The 24,817-nt window shown below is 28.1% G+C and overlaps 1 protein-coding gene across 14 annotated transcripts in view; it reads right to left on the bottom strand.

Annotated features, from left to right (window-relative positions):
* Positions 1 to 22,406, bottom strand: part of LOC107840829 — a 29,733-nt gene extending 7,327 nt beyond the window's left edge. The window contains exons 1-9 of one of the 14 annotated variants that reach the window (XR_007053731.1): positions 22,268 to 22,406; positions 21,445 to 21,577; positions 19,108 to 19,206; positions 18,643 to 19,005; positions 18,417 to 18,516; positions 18,193 to 18,286; positions 17,635 to 17,704; positions 17,484 to 17,530; positions 16,911 to 17,236 (exon numbers count right to left, since the gene is read on the bottom strand). Coding sequence is in view for 3 of the 14 variants with exons in the window: in XM_016684764.2 (XP_016540250.1) it covers positions 17,493 to 17,530; positions 17,635 to 17,704; positions 18,197 to 18,286; positions 18,417 to 18,516; positions 21,482 to 21,510 (327 nt within the window). In the remaining 11 variants the exon portion in view is untranslated. Of the gene's footprint in view, positions 1 to 16,706; positions 17,705 to 18,192; positions 18,287 to 18,416; positions 18,517 to 18,642; positions 19,006 to 19,107; positions 19,229 to 20,255; positions 20,325 to 21,444; positions 21,578 to 22,267 lie in introns of those variants that run through there. The other 13 variants (XR_007053727.1, XR_007053728.1, XR_001665320.2 and 10 more) reach the window with 13 other exon arrangements.
* Between the last annotated feature and the right edge of the window lie 2,411 nt (positions 22,407 to 24,817).

Here is a 24,817-nt window from a genome sequence, read left to right as displayed (position 1 = left end):
GTACCTATGATGGGAAGTGGATATTAGGGACAACTGATACTTATTTGATATTGATATGCACCGTATTTGTTGACAAGAATGGAAGTACTAAAACTGATTTTGCTGATCGCATGGGGAATAAGATTTTGGCTCTAAGATTGTTAAATCTAAACTCTCTTGATTCACATATGGCTAGAGCTAACAAGTTTCGCAGTGCTTAATTTTCATGGGTATGATTCTTCTTTTCTTTTGCCCTTCTCATTTTTACTTTCCAACATTATCTTTGACTATCATGCCTATTTATTTTCCTTTGTACATAATAATTTTGCTTAGTCGATTCCTTATGATGTGTGTTAAAAGTAAAGGACTTGACATTGAGGTGTTTGTGACACATATATATTAAGTGTCTATGTCTTCATTTTCGTTTAAATAGGAATATGACAACCATAAATTTCTAGATGTCAATAGCTATTGAATGTGGTACAGTTTGTAGCTCTAGAATGACTTCTACTCTTTCACAAACTTATCTCTTTTAAAATTTAAGTTATCTAATATATTTAAATATAATTTATTTAAATATTAAATTAAAGATGAAATAATAATAATAATAATAATAATAAAAAAAAAATTATAGTTTTAAGGAAACATGCAAAAAAATAGGGCATTATAGCTTTGTGTTAATAATAACATTACCATTGAATCTTTAAAAAAAAAATACGTGCAAAAAAAGGTTAAACTATCAAAAGATAATTAGACCAATAAATTGTTAATTTTAAATTTAAAAATTATAAAATAAAATTGCATATTATAAATAGTTAGCTATCTCATTTGAGAGTTCTAATTGGACTCAAGTTTTGAATAAAAAAATTAAGTATTTGAATTTAAAATAAATTATCCTTTTAATAAAAAGATTTTCATTATCTTAAAAATAGAAACCCATAATTGAAAGGAAAGAAAAGAAAACAAAATAAAAAACGTGTCGAAAAGGAAGAAGATAAACTATCAAAAGATAATTAAGACTAATAAATTATTAATTTTAAATTAAAAATAATTATAAAATAAAATTACTTATTAGAAATGGTTAGTTATCACATTAGAGTTCTAATTATCAAGTTTTGAATTGAAAAATTAAGTATTTGAATTTGATGTCATTATCCTTTAAATAAAAAGATTTTCATTATCTTAAAAATAGAAACTCATAATTGGAGAGTTCTAATAGATACTTGTTATTTCAAACCTATCTATTTAAAATTTAAATGCAATAAAATATTGTTAAATATAATCTTATATTTCATAACTTATGTATATCAAATGTAATAATAAATATATTATTATTAATACTATAATTTATAAATATAAATAACATATATTTGTGTGTGTATCTAAAATTTATCCTTACTCGCGATTATTTTAACATTGTAAATATAAATTAAAAATTTAATAATTAAATTCAACGTATATATCTACTTGAAATACCTTTATATATCTAGGTTGTCAATTTTTTTAAAAAAATTAACAAACAAACAAAAGAAAAAAGAAAGGAAAGAATAGAAAACAAAAGAAAGTAAAATAAAAAAACGTGCCAGAAAAAAGAAGATAAACTATCAAAAGATAATTAAAACTAATAAATTATTAATTTTAAATTACAATAATTATAAAATAAAACTACTTATTAAAATGGTTAGTTATCACATTAGAGAGTTCTAATTGGACTCTTATCAAGTTTTGATTGAAAAATTAAGTATTTGAATTTGAAGTCATTATCCTTTAAATCAAAAAAATTTCATTACCTTAAAAATAGAAACTCATAATTTATCTATTTAAAATTTAAATGCTATAAAATATAGTGAAATATAATTTTATATTTAATAAGTTTATCTATATTAAATATAATGATAAATATATTATTATTATTAACTAAAATTTTGATAAATGGTAACTAAAATTTTGATAATAATAAATTAAATAAATATCAAAATATAAAAATTTAAGTAACTTAAATTTAAAATCAGCATTGTATGTTTTGAAATAAGCAAGAATATAAATATCAAAATATACAAGAGAAAATAATTAAATACAGTAGGAAAAAATATGAAGATGGGGGAGTGGGGGTAGGGTGGAGGTAATATTTTGAACTAATTTTGAGAATATAATTTAGTAACTAGATTATACATATATTACTATCTATAAATTTTAAATTGAAAAGATGTGAATAATAGAATAAAAATTTAAAAATGGAAAAAGTCACAAGTAAACAAAATCAATATATTTATTTCATAATTAATCTAAAGGACACTTAATAACTACATTATGCCAAGGGATAAGCTATTGAAATTTAATATTAACAAGTTAATAATAAATTTAAAAATTGAGTAACGTAATAAATAATATATGAAATATAAAAGTTTTTAACATTTTGTGATTTATTATCACTATGTGTATAGCTTTAGCTATGGAATGGTGGGATGGGGACGGGGGAATAATTTGGGGTTGGGATTTAATTCATTAAGGAATAATATGATAATTAAATTCTATTTAAGGTAATATGATTTAACATGCTCGAACATCACAATCCAAAATAATTAGAAATAATATTTTTATCTTCACATCGCGTGGGTATATATACTAGTATATTGTAACGACCTAAAAATTTGATGAAATATTTGAAATTTATGATTTTGTGTTATTTGACTATTCTACCCCTCACCGTAATTACATTATGTTATTTCTAGGTTGTGGGAGTGATTGACATGATTTTTTATGCATTTTGGTAACATTTATGCAATATTGTGGTTTTTGCTGGCTTTAATAGTCTTATTTTGGACTTATGTAGATATCTTTTGATACGTGCAACGGATGGCCGAACGGACTGCTCCAGCAGCTCCAGAATATCGATTTTAGGCACGGTAGACCTTGGGTTTGGGTCCTGGTGCACCTGAGCTCATTTCGATCTATTGATCGGAAAATTAAAAAATTAGAAAGTTGGGTGTGGGATCCACTTTGGGTCGAAACGACCTCGTATGAAAAATTCGACTTCACCAGCAGATCCGTAATGTCGATTTTAGTGTGTTAGCATGTTTGGTATGATTTTACGGCTTTTAAATCTCATTTCGACCCTCGATTTGAAAAATTGTGATTTCGAATTTCAGGGGTCAATTTTGTGAAAATGAATTTTTCTGGAAAATCTGGTAGCTCCATCGCGTCCGAAACGTCGAATTTAGTGACGCTGCATAGTTCGTTTACATAAATCGGACTCCGAACGAATCCCTGGCACCTCGTCAAAGTCCGAAGTGGACTTTAAAAAAAACACATCAGCTATTGCAGAAGCAGATTTTTCTCTTTTTGGGTCCATTTTGTTCATTTTTCATCTTGCCTTTTGAGAGTTAAGCCCTAAATATTTTGGGAGCTTAAAAGTGAAGTTTGTGGGAGTTTGGGAAGCTAGATTAACACCTATTTCTTGATTATATTACGGATTTATGGTAAGAATTCACTCTTTTCTTAGTAATTTCTTCATTAATTTCTCAAAACCTAAAAAATCTTAGGGCACGATTTTAAACTCAAATTTCACTTGAATAATACTTTTATCTTATAATTACTAGTTTTTCATCAATTTAACCTTTAAAACAACTCCAATTCTCAATTTTAACCCGAATTTTAAATATTTTATCCGGTAAAACTAAAAAAATGGTTTTTCTTCGATTTGAACCTCGTTTTTTACTTGATTTAACTTGGGTTTTCAGCTGTTGGTTCCTAAAAATATGGAGAACATGTTTTTGAAGTAAAGTTCCGATTTTTCCCTTCTTTTTTGAAAACTCATTTTGGGGGTCCGTTTTGACCCCGAATCAAAAGTAGTCAATATGGGTGTCGTTGGTTTTGTTTTGATGCGTAAATTTTATATTTGATATTTCTAGTAAAGTTCGGGATTGTTCGTAAAAGGTAAGATTGCGGGTTCAAGTGCAGCGGACCGATTTCGGCTTTCGAGGTAAGTTATGATTTAACTCTTCAGACTGGACTGGGTAGTAAATGATGGTGTAAAATGCATGTTAAGGGTTGGAAATAATCATGAAAAATAGCTATCTACGCATTATGCCCGCGTGGGGGCCTATATGTGATGTAATTGTCAAAATTAAAATATTATGTGATATGTTTGACCGTGTGGGTCCTATATGACATTGATAGTCTTGAATACATGTGAGTAATTGTGTTGTATTGTTTAATGTGGTACCATTGGTGTATTATGATTATATTCATACTTTATTGGCATATGAGACATTTGAAAATTTATGGATGAAATGAAAATAACGAGTGGATATTGACTCATATGGTTGTGAAAATGTACCATTGTAGTTGGTTGTGGAAATATATCATGTGGTTGATTGTGGAAATACTTATTGTGATTGGTTATGAGAATTACATCTTCATATCATAGTCATTCATGAAACATTGGTACCACCATGACAACATCTGAGAAATACTGGCAACACCTTTTTAAAAATATTGTAACACCTTATAAAATCCTTTCCGAGAGATATGTCGGAAAGGAGATATGAGATATGTGGATTGTATATGGGTTGACAAACCCCCCATGGGTCCTATGTCGGGAAGCTTTAGCTCCGTAGGTGTATACGGGGATTGTGCGACGATCCCGGAGGAAGTGCGACAACCTCGTGCATCATCATCATCATCATATATTGCACTTACTTTATTGTGTTTATGTTGTATTGTATTGCCTTATTGACTTGTCATCTACGTGTTTGTCTTACTTTACTTGTATTTGATGATCATGTATCTACATGTTCTCTCTTGTTCTATTATATGTGACATAATGTATACTTGTGTTTCGTATCTAGGTGTGTTTTTGTAATATATGTGAGATATACTAGAACTGTTAGTGCAAGCGGTGTGGGCTACCGTTGTAGGACATTTTCTGATTGCAGGTGACGTGCCCTTAGTGTATATTTTGTATGTTTTATTTACCACTTTGCTTGGTTGTCCTATGATACCTACTGAGTATAAGTGGACCGTACTCATGCCTACTGCGCCCTTTCAGTGCAGGTGCTAGCTCGAGTGCGCCTCAGCTTACTTGATTCGGGCGATTGTTGGAGCTTCCAAGGTAGCGGTTGGACATTCATGCGTCCGAAGTTCACCTCTATCTTTCTATACTAGTTATGTCTTTATTAGTATTCGGAGACAGTTATTATTCCTTTGTGGTCATTTTCTCAATGTATTTGACTCTTGGATTATATTAGTAGTTTTTACACTATTGACACCTGGCTTTGGCCATAATTGGTAGTTTAGATAAGTTCTTTCCGCATTGTTATGATTATTTATATGGTTCAGCTTCATTCTAGAAGCCTTACCTTGGGGTGTTTCTGTCTTTTTCTCTATTCGTATCAGTTTGGGTGATTGGTTTACTTGTCAAAGTACGCCGCGACAAGTGCCATCATGACCCTCGTTTTTAGGTCGTCACATATATATTATAAAGCAAAGGACGAAGACCAGAAGAAATCACGTAACAAACTATTGTTAAGCCACATGACAGTTTTTAAGACAAGGTTTAATAGTATTGTAATAAAAAATTTAAATTGAAAAAAGTTAAATACTTGAATTTGACATACATTATCCTTTTTGGGAAAAAATCATTATCTTAAAAAAAATCCATAATTAAAGAGTTCTAATAGATTTTTACTACTTCAAACTTATTTTTGTTAAAATTTAAATACTACAAAACATATCTGAATTTTAATTTATTTAAATACTAAATGAAATATATTAATAACAACAATAATAATAATAGTAGTAGTACTAATACGCAGTAATAATAATTAGTTACTCTAATATTATGAATTTAAATTAAAAATAATTGTCCATTTGAATAAAAGTGGTTGAGTTAAGTTTATTCATTAAATTAAAAATAGTTGTCTATTTAAATTAATGTTAGACTCAGTCTAATCTATATCTATATCTATAATATATTAAAAGTGTGAAGCTCCTTAAAAAAGTGACTTGAATTTTTTGGCTTCATTAAAAGACTCCACACTGTTATTTACCATGTTACTAAATTATTATTTAATTATTTTGTAATATTTTAGGTGTCCCATTAAAATTTGGTTATTAATCTTTCCTTATTTAAACATAGTTAAAAATACTATTGATTTTTAAGATTATTAATCTTTCCATGTTTAAACATAATTAAAAATATTATTAATTTACATTCGAGGAACTAATAATAAATTAATCTTTTATGTAAAAAGACGTAATGAAATACTAACCAAAAAAAAAAAAAAACCTAAATTCCTTATTTGTAGTAACAACTACACGTTTTTATTCCTTTTTTTTTTTTTACTTTATTTGAATATTAGTTGTTTAGTTAAGAGTGCTTCTAAATAATTACTTCTTTTTATCTCCTTTAATAATTATCCTTTTCTTTTTTACTTCATTTGAATGTGTATTATCAATTTACATAATAATAATAATAATAATAATAATAATAATAATAATAATAATAATAGTAGTAGTAGTAGTAGTAGTAGTGAATAATAGTATATATATATATATATATATATATATAGTAATAGTGAGGTGAATACTGGTGATAATAATTTATAAAAAACTAAAACAATGATATAATAGTGGTACGTGGCAATAGTAGTAACAACGGTAATAAATAGAAAATATAAAAAATAGTAGTAATAGTAATGATAATAAATTAAAAAAAATAATAATGTGACGTAGTAATTATAATATAATAACAGTAATAGAAATAGTAGAGTTCATTTAGAACTCTCTCATATCTTTCTAAGCTTATCTTTTTGTAATCTCTCCTAATCTCTTATTTTTAAAATTTTAAAATTTAATTTCTTTTTATCCAAATCTATATGTATAAATGGGATGTATTTTATTCTTTCACTATTTTTTTGCTATTAACAAGTAACTTCTTCTTTTTAACTTTTATTTTATAGGTCAATTTATTTACTTTCTTCATGTGTAGTTTTGTATTTGTCTTCTTAATTGTTATTGTATTGATTAATTTGCTTGCAGATGACAAAAATAAATTGACAGGAAGTACTAAAAAAATTATATTTATATGCAACAACAATAAATGAATAACCTTTTCATGTGCTTTACTTTGTTATTATCGATAAGAAACTAAATGAATTTGATTATTTTGTTCAGGGAAGCAACGTATTAAATTGATCAAAATATAAATTTTGGAGATCTTAAATGAAGGTATCACATTAATTCTAAAAGTTTCATGAAAGTAAAATGTTCAATGAAATATGCAATCGAAATTGCCTAAAATAAGATTTTTATGTGAAATCTATTGAAATTTAGTGAATCAAAAAAGTGATAAACAAACAAGGTACTTAGAACATATCATAAAAATATATGTTAAATGTTTAAAATTTTTGTCGTTGCTATTATGTTGTTATGGTTGTTTACAATTTGCATAACATTTATTTTTGTATAGATGTAATTAAGATATTTTAAGTTTCTATATATGGGGTATACAAATATCTCATGAATATGAAATGAATATTCAAACCTTTTCTTTTCTTATAAGATAATATAATTTAACATGCTCGAAGTACCATTAAGAAACAATAAAATGTATAGGATCGAGAGTAGAGTTATGGATGTTATGAAGGGTGGGGGTGAGATGGGTGGGTAGGTGAGGTGGTGGACGTTGGCGGTGTTTGGGGGTGCGGGTAAGAAATTAAATTTTTTTTTTTAAAAAAAGTTAAAGATTTAAATTATATTTTTTTTGTATGAGGAGGGGGGGTGTAGGGGGTAGGTAGGTGGAGTGGGAGGTACAAGAAATTGATTTTAAAAAATAATAAAAATAATTTTTGCATGGATGTCGAGGGTGGGGGAGGAGGTTTTGGATGGGGGGTTGGGATGGATGGGGGGATTAGGAGTAAAGTAAAAAAGTGAGGTTAAAAAATATTATTATTTTTTTTTCACTAAGGGTGAACTTTTTTTTAATAAAAAATTAAAAAGGTAAAAAAATAAAATTGGGGTTGGAATGGGGTGGGCAAAGGTGAGAGATGGGGTGAGATTTGATGGGGCGGGTAATTTTGAAAGTAGTATGATAGTAATTTTTAATTGACTTAATTTAAAAGATATAATAATAAGTATAAATAAAATACTTAAAGATATTAATGATGAAATTAAACAATGAAAAAATTATAAATAATAAGTATAAAAAATTAAAGACAAATAATAAATTGTAAGAAATTTAAATTTGGAATAAGAAATTTTGTAATTCACACAATTAAGTACTTTTAGTATTTGAAATGAAATTGAAAGATATTTTTTTAAAAAAAAATTAGTTAGTAGTTAATTCTGAATTGATAGACTAAAAAATCGAAAATTAGAAATGAAAGGTAAGGAATATTATTATATGCCTTAATTTATTAAAATATAAAGGTAAAAATTCAACAATAAAATTAATAATTATTTAATATCTAATATTTTATTATTTTGAAAAATCAATTAATGGAATATGATTGAAACAAATACTAATATTATTCTTTTCATATCAAAATATCTAAAATAATTAAAATTGGTATTAGTTATCGTGTTTTAGTGGTAATTTCATATTCACAATTATTTTTAATAGTTCATTGTCTTTTAAAATATGTTAATGTGATATAATAAAAAATAATTAGTTTCATAATTTCAAATTGAATAAGTTAATATTTTTAATAAATATTTTTAAAAGAATATTTCGTGCATCGCGCGGGTATCTATACTAGTTATGAATATAAAAGTGGAGAAAATTCTCCAAAAACATTCTTGTCTCTGTACTGCTTCTGTCCCTTTCAAATTTAGCAAAGATATTTAACCTTTCAAATTGAATTCCACAAAATAATATTTTTTGTATTATTATGAGTAAGTTCCTTGGTTATAAATATTTTTAATAATCGATGGTAAATATGGTTACTTATGTCATTTACATTTATTATTTTCCCTTCTAATAATCAATGTCATTTACACTCATTATTAATTGTTAACATCAATTGTTTATTCTCTAAACTAATTCAAAGACATAATAGTAACAATCAATTAATAGAGGTACAACGATAAATTATTTTCTTAATAGTTATGTCAAATTAAAATGTGATGAATAAAAGTGAATGAATGAACTATTTTTATTTTTTAAAAAGGTGGAATGCTGAATTGTCAAAATATTTTTTTTTAAAATAAATTAATGAAACTTCATTAATATCTCATTTATAACGAATGCGTGAAGAGAGATCAATTCATCTGAACATATGAACCTTTTCAGTTCTTAAATAGCACACATTTTTTTATTATTATTTTTCTTTCTCTGTTTATGGGAAAGACTAACCTTAGGGTTTGTATCTTTTTTCATAAATACACATACACAATATATGGTAAAGTAGATATTCACTACATATGGTAAAGTAGACATTCAATATATATGTTACATTTATAACATTACAAGTGTTTTAGAAGATGTTGCATTTTCATGTATTATATGAAATAGAAAAATTGTTGAGAAAAGGGTCAAATGTATTTCTTTGTTTTGACAAAATTAGTTAAATATATTCTTTATCATATTTTGGGATTAAATTTATCTTCAGTGTCATACTTTGGGTCCAAATTTATTCTTCTTTTGAAAAATTGGTTAAATATATCCTTTGTCGTTCATTGAGGTTAAATTTATCCTCGATTTCATACTCTGGGACAATAGTTACCCTTATTATTAAGAAACTTTTCATATGTATCATTCTGTTTACAGAAAATTCCAAACGATAAATTACTCAATTTTTTAGAAAAAATAAATCACACCCTAATCTAATTGTCGATTTGACCCACAAAAATATTTAAAAAAATATACAATCCCTCAGTTCTGTTGATCGAATTTTTTCAACGAACAAAAATACTTCTCTTTCAACATATAATGCTGGTAGGTTATTCACAAATGAACAAAACGTAAAACGAAATGTAATAACACAGAAGCATGAAACTAGAGAAAATATCTATTACAAACTCGGCTCTTATTTGATTATGTTCAAATTTTAAAATTTGGTATGAAATTCTATGTGCATCTAGATTCTAGAATCAATGAATAAATTTTCTAAACAAATGACATGATGAAAAATTTGTATAATACTAAATTGCATATAAAGATATATGATTGAAAAGATGTCATGATTGACACATAGAGAGTCCTTTTGATTCAATCATCCAGGAAAAATATTCAATAGGCCTAATCTAGTGCATTTGACCGTCAAGTATCATTTTCATGAGCTATGCACCGATGCGAATCCATGAATTGAGAGAAGAATACATTTCTTTTATGTTTGCATTGATGTAGCTCAATTTTACTTTTGCACTGATGCAAATCAATTTTACATGGGTTATGCACTGATAAATACTCAGTGTTAATCTCGTTGAAAAATTTTGACCAACACAACTGAATGGGCATATTTATTTATGTCTTTTTTATGGCTCGAGTTGGATCAGTCAGGTTATATTAAGGTATATTTTATTTTTTAAAAAAAATGAGACATTTAACTTTGAGTTGAGTTTTCTATTAAGAAAGGGTACATATGAAAAGTTTCTTAACAACGAGAATAAATTTGACCCCACCCAAAGTATGACATCAAGAGTAAATTTGACCTTTAAATATAACAAATGATATATTTAGCCAATTTTTTAAAGTAAAGGGATAAATTTGATCTCAAAATATGACAATAAGGATAAATTTAATCTCAAAATATGATAAAAAATATATTTAGCCAATTTTTTAAAGTAAAAAGATAAATTTGATCCTTTACCCAAAATTATTATATCAAATATTAGTCTAAATTCTATTTAAGATTATGAAAGACAAGAAAATGAAGAATGTGAGCGCAATAATGACATCGGGGCACAAGCACAAATAAAAATTGAAATGCCACGTAAAAAATCGATGTGAGTTTTCTTCTATATAATATCTTTGAGAGGATTTTTTGAATGCTTAATACTTTATTATAAGTTAGGTTTAAAATCAATCCTTATTGTTCAATAATTAATTAATCAATTGAATATTTGTACATACGAGTGAGTATACGAGTGAGTAACGTAAAGTTGTTGTCATGTAATAAGATCACGATTTCGATTCGTAAAAATAGTCTCTTGCAAAAATTTAGAATAAAATTACATATAATAGACTTTTAGAGTCCGACCTTTCTCTAAACACTACACATAATGAAAACTTTGATTTGTTTATTTTTTTATTTATTCGCATAAATGCACTTTCCATTATTGATATATAGTATGTCTACGGAGCTTATCTTTATAGGAAATTTACTATTATATATTAATATTATTTAATAAAAAAGTAAATAACTATATATGACATCTCTGTTTCAACTGCTTCAATAAGTAATTTTACTATATCATCCTCAATTAATTAGTATAAATCATTTATACATTTAAAAATTAATAATATTTAATTAAAAATAAATATTACTATTATATATAAGTGTCATCAAGCAAGCACCTCTCCGTTGTCTTAGCATAAATCATTTACACATTTAAAAATTAATAATATTTAATAAAAAATAAATATTACTATTATATATGTGTCATCAAGCAAGCACCTCTCCGTTGTCTTCCCTGCTTCAATCCATAGTTTTAATATATCACCCCTAATTAATTATTATAAATTATTTATATATTAAAAAATTAATATTATTTAATAAAATAAAGTAAATAACTATTTATGACATCTCTGTTTCAGTTGCTTTAATTCGTAAATTTACTATATCATCCTTAATTAATTATTATAAATCATTACACATTTAAAAATTAAATTTAATAAAATAACTAAATAACCATTTATGACATCTCTGCTTCAACCGCTTCATCCCGCGATTTTGTTTTATAACCTCTAATTAATTATTATAAGTCATTATCATGACATGTTGTTTCAGCTGTTTCTACTATTTAGTATATTATCCCTAATTAATTATTATAGGTCATTTAATCATTAGAAAATTAATAATATTTAGTAAGAAAAATAAAAATAGACATTTATGACATGTCTGTTTTAGCTGCTTAAAACATTATTTTACTATATCACCCTAATTAATTATTATGGGTCATTTGAATATTAAACATTAATAATATTTAATAAGAAAAATAAAACAGACATAAAATGATAAATTAACTCTTGATATTTTATATTAACTTGACATATTATATGAGACCCACTTAAATTTTCTTCACAAGTATTTTTTATAGAAACTTTGTTATATCACCTTTAATTAGTTATTACGAGTCATTTAAGACATGTCTGCTTCGCTACTTCAATCGTAATATTTGGTTGACTCTCAAAATTATATTTGTGTCACTTAAATATGAATAGAAGAAAAAGTATTATAAATCATAATATTTAACACTTAATTATTTTTTAAAAATAATTGACTATCAACACCACAAAAGTTTGGACAAGGAGAGAGTATTATAAATTACAATCGCTAATAACTTAAAATAGTAGATTACAATGTCAAAAAAATATTATAAATTACAATAGCTAATAGCTTAAAATATAAAACAAAAAAAGTGATTGATTATCTAAATTTTATTTATGTCACATAAATTGAGTCCAAATGAATACGTAAGAAATACTATAAATCACAAAAATTAACATCTTAAACAATTTAAAAAATATAAAATATTTGACAGACTCTGGAGATTAACCAGTGTCACTTAAATTGGAGTGGAAGAAAAAATATTATAAATCACAATAATTAAAAATATAAATTATTTTAAATATATAATAGACTATGAATAACATAAAAGTTTGGATAAGGAGAGTAACATATATTAATTGTAAATTACATGAAAAGTATTATAAATTATAATAGTTAATAGTTTAAAATGTCAAAAAAATTAATCTATTATATATTTTTAAAAAATACATAAAAATATTATAAATCACAATAATTAACAATTTAAAAAATTTAGAAGATGTGATATAAATGTTAGACTATCGAAATTATATCAGTGTCAGTTAAGTTGGAATTAAAGAAAAAATATTATAAATCTCAATAATTAAAAACTTAAATTATTTTAAAAATATAATTAACTATCAATATTACAAAAGTTTGTACAAGGAGAGTAACATATATTATTTGAAACTTACATAAATATTATTATGAATTATAATAATTAACAACTTAAATGTCAAAAAATATATTAAAAATATGATTAATTATCTAAATTTTATCTTTGTCACATAAATTAAATAAAAAAATATACATTGGCCCCGTGCTAGCACGGGCCATCGTCATCTAGTACAAATAAAATGATGGCTTGTAACTGGATGGTATTGGAGCAAATTTGCTTTCTCTTTATATTGTCTTGTCTGTAGCATTAGTAAATTGTAAAACTTACCCTCTTATATATATATATATATACTAGTCCCGGGGCGCGCTAAGCCTGGACCCAACCTCAAGATATAAATATACTCTGTAATTTATCAAATAAGTATAATTTATTTCATATTTTCAACAATATTATTTAGATTAATCATATCTAGACAATAAAATTTCAGAACTATTAAAATTTTACATTTGCTCGATACTTATAAGCCTAGATTCGAACTAATATAAAAGAATAAATTTGTAATTACTTTTTTATCTTTTTGTGACATTAAGTTATTGAAAGAGTAGTTCAAAATTTCCTGCAAACTCTTAAAAATTAAATCATTGTATAAACGTATTTGCAAGTTAAAAGAAAGAAATATTTGTATTGTTAAATCAATATGTAATATATAAGTTGTTTTCATGGAATGTTTTGAGAATATAACATCTAATAATTCAAATTAAACTTAATCATATGTTAGATTAATTTCTTGAATAGTTGCACTCCTATGTAAATCAATATATATTTTGAGATTTAATTTTTTGTTGACGTTAGAGATTGAATTTAAGTCTTGCAAAACAACTTTTTAATTTTTTTTTTATTAAATTATATAAAGATAATTGAAACTAAAGTAGTAATTTTCCTACTCCCTTTAAAAGAAATATATAATTAAGCAATTGAAACATAATGAAAAACTCAATAGTAATTTTTCATATTAACACCATCAAGTGCAAAGATTCATGTCGCAAGGAGGAAATACTTCGTCTTTATCAATCACATGCCATTGTTTTAGAGATTAATTAATTTCTTAAAATAAATTAAAAAATAATTGAATTTCAATATAAGAAATATGTAAAAAAAAAGAACAAGTAATCTAATACTCCCTCCGTCTCAAATTATGTGTCATCATTTTTTTTTTAATCCGTTCCAAAATAAGTGTCGCATTTCCTTATTTGACAACTTTTTATAAGCACAATTATCCTTTTATCCTTATTGGTCCCACTTAATTAAAAAAAAGATATTGATACATTTTTTGATAAAGGATAATTTGGTAAACTTTACCAAGTCTTCCCTTATTTCTTAAACTCCGTGCCCGATCAAATGGCGACACATAAAATGAGACAGAGGAAGTAGTAAACAAGAAGAGATTTACAAAAAAAATACTATATATAATTCAATTATAGAGGTCCAAATGAAAATAATCATTAAATAATGAATGCGAACAAAAATAATAATGTATTGAAAGACCCATGTAGCAATTTCATTGTATAAATATTTTTGTGAGGACTATCAAATCTTATCTTATTCTCTCTTATATAGAAGTATATAATATAAAAATAGTAATTATTAAAATTTCAATTAGAGATAGAATAAACAAAAAATTTCTTGTGAGGACTAAACAAATTAGGTCACTCTTATTAGTATTGTTATTGTTATTTTCACATAAAAAAAGATCACAAATTTTGAATTAATTTTTAATTGGTTAGGTAAAGATCTATTGTGGTGTCACTAACACTTATTTTATGACTCAACTTTTTCAACGGCATTTAATAAGTCCATATAGTTGCTTAAATTTACTAAAATGGGTGAAAGCTTGCAAAGTCATTAAAATTTAATTAGGGTTAAAATGGATAAAAGAAATATATGTGAGAATTATCAAATTCAAAGATCCTCCCTTATATATAGTTATAAAATGAAGTTTCATGAAGCCAGTGCTAAGTCCGGACCCAAACTCAAAGTATAAAAATAAAATTTTAATTTAAAAATATAATTTATATTATCTATTTTTACTTTATAAGCAGTATATCTAATGATCCATTAAACAATTTTTGTAGATAAATTTTCATAATTATTAGAGTTGTTAATCACATAATTGGATAATTTTAAATAAAAAATATTATTTATGAGGAAGAAGATATTAACAGAGAATTGAAATATATCAAAAAGCTACAAGTAATATATTGTATAATAACATAATTTAAAATATTTAATAATTATGCTTTGATGAAGATCATAAATAAATAAAAATATTGCTATTTTTATAAAATCTGCGACTATTTATTTCTTAGCTATAGATAAAAATAAATTTATTTTGTTATTTATTGTATTTTAGTATTCCTCATGATTTTAGTGGCAAAAATTTCATCAAATTACAATTTTTTTAATCTTATAGAATCATCTGGAAAAAAGTCAATGTTTTCAAATTTATATTATAATAATTATAACCTTAATTAAGAGCCTTTCTATAAATTAACTTAATAAGGATATTAAATGCTAATTGTATTACATTAATATATTACTCCATTCGATCTATTTACTTATTATGTTTATTTTTTACACACCCCTCACAAGAGTAACCTAATCGTCCCATTTTAATTATTGGTCTATACCTTTTACATGCCCACTACGAAAAATAATAAATACAAGATATTATTTATTATACTATAATATAAAAAAAGAACTATAAGGTCATGGTTGAAATTATTGAAAATTTTATTTTTCTAATTAAAAGTTAGCTTGAATTTTTATTTTGTTTGAGTTAAAGTGATTGTTGATTTAAAATGAAAGGGGTTTTAATTAAATAGTAATCGAACATGTGGCAAGAAGAAATCAATTATAAAAACCCAAGTGGAATGGTCTTAATTAATAAAAAGAATAACGGTGAAAATGAAAATATGTAATACAAAAACACTTTTAGTTATGTGTAGTAATTTCATTTCACCAAAAAGTTAAACTACCAAAAAAGTCCTTGTGAGGACTACCAAATCTTAAGATCCTCTCATATATATATAAGTAATAATAATATAATCTTAGATATAAGTATATATATAATATGGGTTAATATATCCCCGCAAAATGTAAATATTTCTTATCATGTTTATTTTTTTTACGCCCCAGGAGTATTCTATTTATCCCATTTTAATTATATATTTTGAGAATCGAATAATATCAAAAAGAACTATGTATGAGTTTGTTGTTGAAAATCATTGCAAATTTTAATTTTGGATTAAAAGTTAGCTTGACTATTTTTTGAGTTAAAGTGATTATTGATTTAAAATAAAGAGAGGTTTAACTAATTATCTAACAAGGGATGAACCTGTTAGGAACTCTTAACACAAACAGCTGCAAGGAAAATTTGAGTCACCTATCCGCTAAAAGGAGAAATTGAATTATCCTAATTCTTCCAGTTGATTTGATCACTTAACTGTTTACAATAGATGAACAGTCACTTTTCCTTTGTATCGGAAAAGTCACTTATCCTTAGCCTATTTCAGTCAAAAGTTTACTCATGCAGGAACGCAATGTATACCATCACTTCTAATCCTTTAAACAAACAAATAGAAAACATGAAACGTAACACATTTTAACCAAAAATCTCCGATCTGAACACAGTATTTGCTTGTTATCACATAGATTGTATAGAAAAAATTGAAACAAACAGCATAAACATACAGATAATGACTTCGAGTGGTTAATAAAAAGTTGAGCGTGAATACAACTAACTCTAAAAATGATTATTATAGACACAAGGGTCATGAAATTACCTGTTGATACTCCACAGCTGAAAAGGCATGCCTTATGAGGTGGGATTTCAGGATCAATCTTTCTGACATTAACAACATCAACGACTGTGTAGTCGAAAAAACTCGATACATACAGGAAATGGTGTAAAGTTTCTCCTTCAACAGTAGTGAATCTGCTTGTGTCATCTCTATGCATCAATGGAGTGATTTGAAATGGAAATTTGGAACAAAGGTTGCTTTTCTTGGATTTACAGTCTACACTGTCCATACAGTCAGGCAAAAATATTGGTACGACTTAATCTCCTTCCTTCAACTCCTCAACACCTTCTCCAACACTCTCCACAATCCTTGAATTCAGTAAAAGTTAGTATAGTCAATCAGAATGTCATATTCCTCTTTAGTGTGCTCCAAAAGAACGATAACTTTCTATATTTCGAAAATTTCAATCTTTAATGTCATACCTTTATAACCATATTTCTGATCACAAATTCTAAGGATACTGTTAGTACGTGCAGAAGTCTTTCCGTAGTTCTTAAATTTCGTGTTAAGTCAAACATTAATATTATAAAATGAAATGTAAGGAGTAAAATTTACCCGAAAGCTTCATGGCCCAAAATTCTTGGAAAGCAGCCAGGAAATTCCTTACCAGAACCAAAAAATCAGTTTATACAAAAATTAATATACAAGAAATTAAGATACTTTGAGTAGCTAATTGCTTCAGATCATCTAATTTAGAAAGAAATACCTTCAAATGGATCCACCAAGTCAACTATATGATGTATTACTTCTTGCAAACCATATAGAAAAACAAGTGCCTGTCATGGCAGCACTTTAACACATGGTTCTATCAAAATTCAAAAAGTATTTTCCATTCTTCAGATGGAAGAACAGGTAGTAATGAAGCTCCAGAAGTCAAGTCACTCAGTACACATTCACACATGAAACCAAATCGGATGTGACTACAACCAACAAAATTCAAATCTAGTGACTATAGTTGAAGCATCAAATAAAGCAGCAAAATCGAAACAAGAATAAAATCAATCATACGGAAAATCAGCGAATTGAAAATTCTGAGACTCTTACCCCTTTGACAAATTAATTTGAGAATTCACTTGACTCAGAAATTGTAAAAGGAAGTGATGGAGTAAGAAAGTGGAAGATAATAATCAGTCAATCACCAATACAATTAGACAACCTACAACTAAGACCAAAGAACCACTTCAAAATCAAGAATCTAAAATTCAAAAAGATTTAAGCGAAAGAAAGAGAATAAGAATATTTCAGAAGAATCAACAATCATTACCTACCACAAAATTGAAGCTTCGATATAGGATGAGCATTTTATTACTCACAAAATCAAGCTTGTTATGGATGCCACAAGCATGAGTTATCCATTCCTACAAATCAAATTAAGTGGAAGATAAAGTTACTTTTACTTCTATTGAAATTATGAATTGTAGCCATACTTTGGTAGCTGAAGAGAAGAGAGGCATAAAAGGTTGTCCAAACAGTGTGAAAAAATCTTACCTCCTGAGGATCCTGGTCGCGAAGAGCATCATCTATTACAGGTCTAAAATATGATATATCATAACCCAGTTTGGGGGTCGTAGACCTGCTTGCATCCCATCTAAAAACGCAAAAACAAAAGAGGAGAAAGATCAAAGAATTAAAAAATAAAATTAGAAATAATAGCACAAACCAAATTATCTGAACATCAACCAAAGAGAACTAAAGATACCAAACCAAATCATACCATTTATCATCCTGAGGTACTGTATATACTTAATCCTCATGTCAAGCATCTAGCTATTTTTCAAAAACACTATGGAAGATGGAATGATTCAAGCAGATACCAATCATGATAGATGCAAAGAATTGGCATTTATCGCCTTGAATAGAATCAAAGTTTTGTCAGTTCAAAGATTAAGCTTCACAACCATGGCCATGTTACATGAACTGTTCCCATATTTGGTCATAATTCCTAGAGATCTCCTCATACCAAAGCGACAAATTGTATTTTGACCAAACGTCAGACAACAAATTGGGAGAAACAAAGCCATGACATATGCTTCCGGTAAATGCTGAACTAACTCCTCTAAGATGAGATACAAAGTCACTGCAACATGCAAGAGAAGGATCAGGCACAAAAATGAATCTAGGCTTTAGTCAGATAAAGTTTGGTAGCAACAACAGGAGATATATTACTGCCTCTACATACCTATAACAAAAGGTTGCTTAACACTTCCATCTATAGAAGTTGGTTGATCAATCTCTGAAGTATGTGACTCTTCTAAATGGAATCCAGAATAATGTACTCCTGATGACAAATGAATCTTCATCTGCTTTTGAACCCATTTATAAATTGTAGACTCTTCATTTTACATAACAATCAGCTGTTGGAATAAAACCGTACAGAAGATTGTACCAACAACATAAAGTCATCCACATAATAGCTGACATAATTTCGAAAAGTTTAACCTTTCCTTTCAAGTGATGTTTTGTCCAACATAACCCAAAATAGTAAAGTCCATAATTCATGATTCCTCGACTTAGATAAAGCTGTTTATATTTTTTGGCACTTTGCTTTAAGCAAGCATGCATGATGCATGACCACTTTACTGGTGCATTGCCTAGTTTTTCTTCTTTGTTTGAGTCGGGAGTTTATTTATCGAAAACACTTTTTCTACCTTCATAAGGCAAGGGTAAGCCTACGTACACACTATTTCCTCTCGGACTTCACTTATAGGATTTCACTAAGCATGTTGTTGAATTTGAATAAAAAATTGATGATGTTAGTAGCTATGGAATAAGTGAAATCTTGCATGCCTTCCATATGACGGATTATCTAAAACTTTAATAAACTTATATTTATAACAAAAGAAGATGAAGATCGGAGAATACAAAAAATAGGAAAGTAAACATGTTCATTCTTCATATTACATTGCAAATATCACAAGACAATTTGGGCTACAAAAGTAAAAAGTTCACTGGGCTCCTTATAAAAGGTTCCCCTCCTAATAAACCCTTGTTACAATCAGAGTAATAATGCTACTCAAAGGACAATTAAGAAGAAACTATCAAATTGGACAGAGCAGATAGCTATCTCTGTCGCCACTTTCTCAAGTATAAGACAGTTTTGTGAAAGAGGAAGGGAATGCGGAAAATTATAAAAGTGAAAAAAGCAACCTTTGCACGGTATTAAGCTTTTTTGGTTGTTGAAATCTCTTATAAGCCTATGCATTTCTACCATCTACACCAGTCACAGAAATTTTACAACTGTACACCGCGGGTTGATCAGAATAGAAGTAGACATAGGATAATGCAACAGATAAGAAAGATGGATAATCTGTTAAGAGATTTTTCTACCTGCCTAATTCTAGAACCGCCACTTCCTGGAATGGAGGAGGTGCTTGGGTGAGGATAAGCTAATAAACTTGTGTTTGAGTTCCCAAACAAACAACAATAACAATACCTCAGTCTCAAATAATCACCCAGATTCTTGAAAATGTAATTCAGTGGATCTCAACAGCAAAAACATATGAAAAGAATTACTCCTTTGCTGCAACAAAATCAAGGTTTCACAAATTCGTACATGTCATAGTAAATTAATAAAAGAATCTCTCTAAATCTTAGTTATTGTGTATTCATGACTTGGTTGTATCAAAGTTCAATCTTAAGTTGCGCAGACTCTGTTGAAATTGCCGTATCTGTGTCGGAACCTTCAAAAATGCACTATTTTTTAAGGGATCCAACAGGCACCAGATGACACTTTTGAAGAGTCCGAGCAACATGGGTTCAAACATCCTCAACTTAAATACAAATGTTCACCACAGTGCTAAAAAATTAATTCAGTATCTCAGCAGCTAAAAAGTACGAAAAGATTGCTCCTTTGCAGCAACCAAATTAAGGTTTCACAAATTCTCTTATGTCCTAGTAAATTGATAAAAGAAACCTATCCAAATCCTAACCACTGAATATTCACGACTTTGCTGTATCCTAGTTCAAACATCCTCAAATTGAGTACAAAGGGTCACCACAATGCTGAAAAACTAATTCAGCATCTTAGCAGCTAAAAGAGTACTAAAGGGATTGCTCCTTTCCTGCAACCGATCAAGGTTAAAGAGCATGAATGTGGTCTATCCTTTCATAAACTGTACAACTTATGGGGAGTTTTAATGACCACAACAACTTGAGATCAGATATATGATTAAGGTAATGTACATTTAAGTTAATTTTTTAGGAGAACAATGCAAATGAACAAAGCAGCACAAGGAAGGTATATGACAGTCAGCTGTGTGTTTTCCCTGCCATTGTGTTTGCATCCAATATTTTAGGAGAACAATGCCAGTGAAAAAAGAAACATAAGAAAGGTATCTGACAGTCAGTTGGGTATTTACCCTGCAATTGTGTTTGCATCTTCTACAAAAGATCTATCACCTCTTCCTTTTCTATTTGTAATATCTTTAATCGCCTTAGACTAACATCAAACATCTCTAAATGATAATGCTTCAAAATAATTTACTTCCAATATAATGAATAAAATAACATCACTTACTTTGAAATACTACTTGATGTGTGGGAAACATCCTAACCTGAAGATCGAATTTCCATATCTTTCCATTTCCAGTCATCAAGCTCCATGCTCCTACCTGGAATTTGAGCTTTTTGTTTCTTTGACAACCTGGCCACTGTAACCCATTCATCAATGAGAGCATCTCTAATTTCTGCTTTAGAAGAAGGCACACTTTGCAATTCTACAACAACAACAACAACATACCCAGTATATTCCCACCAATTGGGGTCTGGGGAGTGTAAGTGTACGCAGTCCATACCACTACCTCAAATGCGAGATAGAGAGGTTGTTTCCGATAGACCCCGGCTCAATATAAAACATTCTAAGATAAGACAAACAACTCAAGCACAAATGGTATCCGAACAGCAAGTAATCAACCAGCTCAAAAATATGGCAAACCAAAAATAAATCATTTGAGTGTCTTATAGGAGATGAGGAAGGGCTTTCCTTGGGGCTCATTTGGGTGACCGTATGCCTCAACAAAATCATAAGAATAAGCTATACACTCAATCAAACTATACACTCAATCAAACTATACACTCAACGTATACGACTGTATGCGTTAACCAACAAGAACGGATGCAAAGAACTGAAAAGAACAACAATTAAAACCCAAAAATCTATACATGCAACAGGATTGAATTAAAATTCAAAAATAAATAGACGCAATAGGAGTAAACCCTCATAGCAAGAAAAACAACAAGAATTAATAGAAACAACAAATCCAATCAAACAAAAAGTAACCCACAAAGACAGCCCAAAATAGCATAATCAAAAGAAATACTAAAATGAAAATTAAACTGACCTCACCGGAAAACCAAGAGATTATCGAGCTCAATTTTCGATCTGATAGGAAAACAGTAAACAAACTTGAATTGGTATGAAGGCCATAGAGAAAAATAGAAGTGAAGGCTGTGTTTTGGTGCGAAGGCTGTGTCTTTATCAAAGCAAAAGACACGTGGAAGTCTGATGACCACAAATCTTCTATTCTAAAAAAGAATCCCCTGATCTCATTTTTAGTCCGTCTTTTTAATCCATTTTAAAAAGAATGGCCTCTCGTGGCATACTTAAAACCATACAAGATTTAAAAGTCTTTTTTATTTTCTTAAATTTTGTACCAAGTCAAAACAAGTCATTCTTTTTTAAACGAAGAAAATATTATTAATGAAAGGCTAAGTTATGAAAATACCCTTATTATTGATATTATTTACCAGAATGCCCTTCGTCGTCCAAAAACTTTCACATATATATATGTTAAAAATATTTACCAGAATGCCCTTCTTTGTCCAAAAACTTTCACTTATATATATACAAGATGATAGATTTGATCCTTAAATACATAAGAAGGGACCATAATTCAAAAGTGCAAAATGAATAAACGATGACAACAATAATTCGATATTCACTTAAACACTATGTTGCTCCGACTCTTCAAAGATACTGTCCGGTCAGGTGTGTGTTGAATCCTTCAAAAGCTATGCATTTTTCGAGAAACTGACACAAGCGTGGTAGCATTTTTAGAAGGTTCGAGCAACGTATGATAAAATTACGCAATTCATTCAATAATAAGTTTAGGTGAGAAAAGGATACCTAGACCTCTGAAATTCAATGCAAGATAATATTTAGCCTTGGCAATCGCATCAGCAGGGAATAAGAGTCCAATATTAGGATCATCCAGTAAAAATGGAGCTTGGCACAGAGCAATGACCTGAAAATAAAGAGTGTTGATGCCTTACGTACACCAAAATTATAACCATCTCATAGAACGGATGTTCGGCTAAATGATAAATAGCAAAGGCAACACTAACATTTGAAAGCACAATTTGATTACCAGAAGTTTCTTTTGTCTACATTCATTGAAAGGAAACTATAGACACTCAAATAGTAGCTAACAGTCAACGACACTTTTTCTCGAAGCTAAATTTCAGGTTTAATTCATCCTTTCTATACTATACCTAGGGCTTATGACCCAAGTGTCAATATTCTCAAACATCAAATCTCATATTCATTCTATTCTTATATCTAATATTTGAAATAAACCTTTACTATCATATAAGATGCGCACACTGAATATTCTAGTGCATTACCTAAATATATGAAGACTTTTATTTATTTATTCTTTTCTAAAGAGGAACTATGGGAGAAACGGAGAACAGATCGAAACAAATAAATATTAACCTCTGAGCATAAAGGGTAACTTTTTCCTTTTGTAAATGATATAGGCAGTTCTGCCGTAATATGTATCATATTTCTAGAATTAAAACTCTACTGTACTTTCATTCTTTCTTTGATCTTAAAATTAGCTTATGAATTGAATTAATAAAATTTAGAAGCGGCTTTTCAAGGAAGCAAGAAACCGGACATAGTAGGAGACCGAGAGTAAATGAGTGTGACTTTCTCAGTAGCCTTACCTGGATGTATAACACTCAGAATCAGCCGTCTTCTGCCAAATAAAAGTCTCATCTTGCTGTGCCAAAAGAGACCAACAGAGCTTCTTAATTAATTCTTACTATGCTGCTGTTGGGTTGTTGCTGAGGTCACCACCACTTTCTCTACCGCCGTCGTGGTGCTGATTAAAGCTACAGGATCAACCAGTTCTTCTATACTGTGACAACGACTCGCGCGTATCAGTCGTTGATTGATTATGGGAACCCTTAAAAACCCATTTTGCTCTATAATATTTTCTAATCAATATCCTACAGATCCACCAAATCAATTGACAAAATCAAAACTTTCATCAAAAAGAAAAAATATCCACAACACAAAAATCAAACAAACCCGCTTCAATCAACAAACCCCCCGCTTCCTTAACCACCATATTCACCACTACCACCTGCGGATGAGCAGCTGCATTTATTGCCGCCGAAACCATCGTCAGCAGGTGGTGGAGTGAATTGCCCATCATTGTAGCCATGTGTATTTTTTTTCTTAGAGATATATATGTGAATAATGTATAATATACAAAAGGACATGTGAGAATAGACGTACTATATATTCTCTTGTTGATTGAAAGTATTATTTACCAAAGTAACCATCATGTAAGACAAAATAGTAGTAGCCATCATGTAAGACAAAATAGTAATAACCAAGTATTCATTTATATATATAGGAGTAATAATATATAATACAATCAAGTTTTTGTGATTATTAATATCATAATAATATATATAGTTAGTAAGAAATATTATTATACTCATAATATCCCTGATGTAATTTAGTAGTATAATTGTTATATTCATAATATTATTGGTATAAGTTACTGGACTCTATGTCACTTTCTCTTACAAAATATAATATTATTTTTTTAAAAAATACTGTATAATATTTATTTAAATCTAAGTCTTCAAACTGAGAT

The sequence above is a fragment of the Capsicum annuum genome, chromosome 1 (assembly GCF_002878395.1).
Source record: "Capsicum annuum cultivar UCD-10X-F1 chromosome 1, UCD10Xv1.1, whole genome shotgun sequence".
NCBI classification, from domain to species: domain Eukaryota; kingdom Viridiplantae; phylum Streptophyta; class Magnoliopsida; order Solanales; family Solanaceae; genus Capsicum; species Capsicum annuum.
Note: the sequence above shows the minus strand (reverse complement) of the source record. Positions and strands in the feature narration are given on the sequence as shown.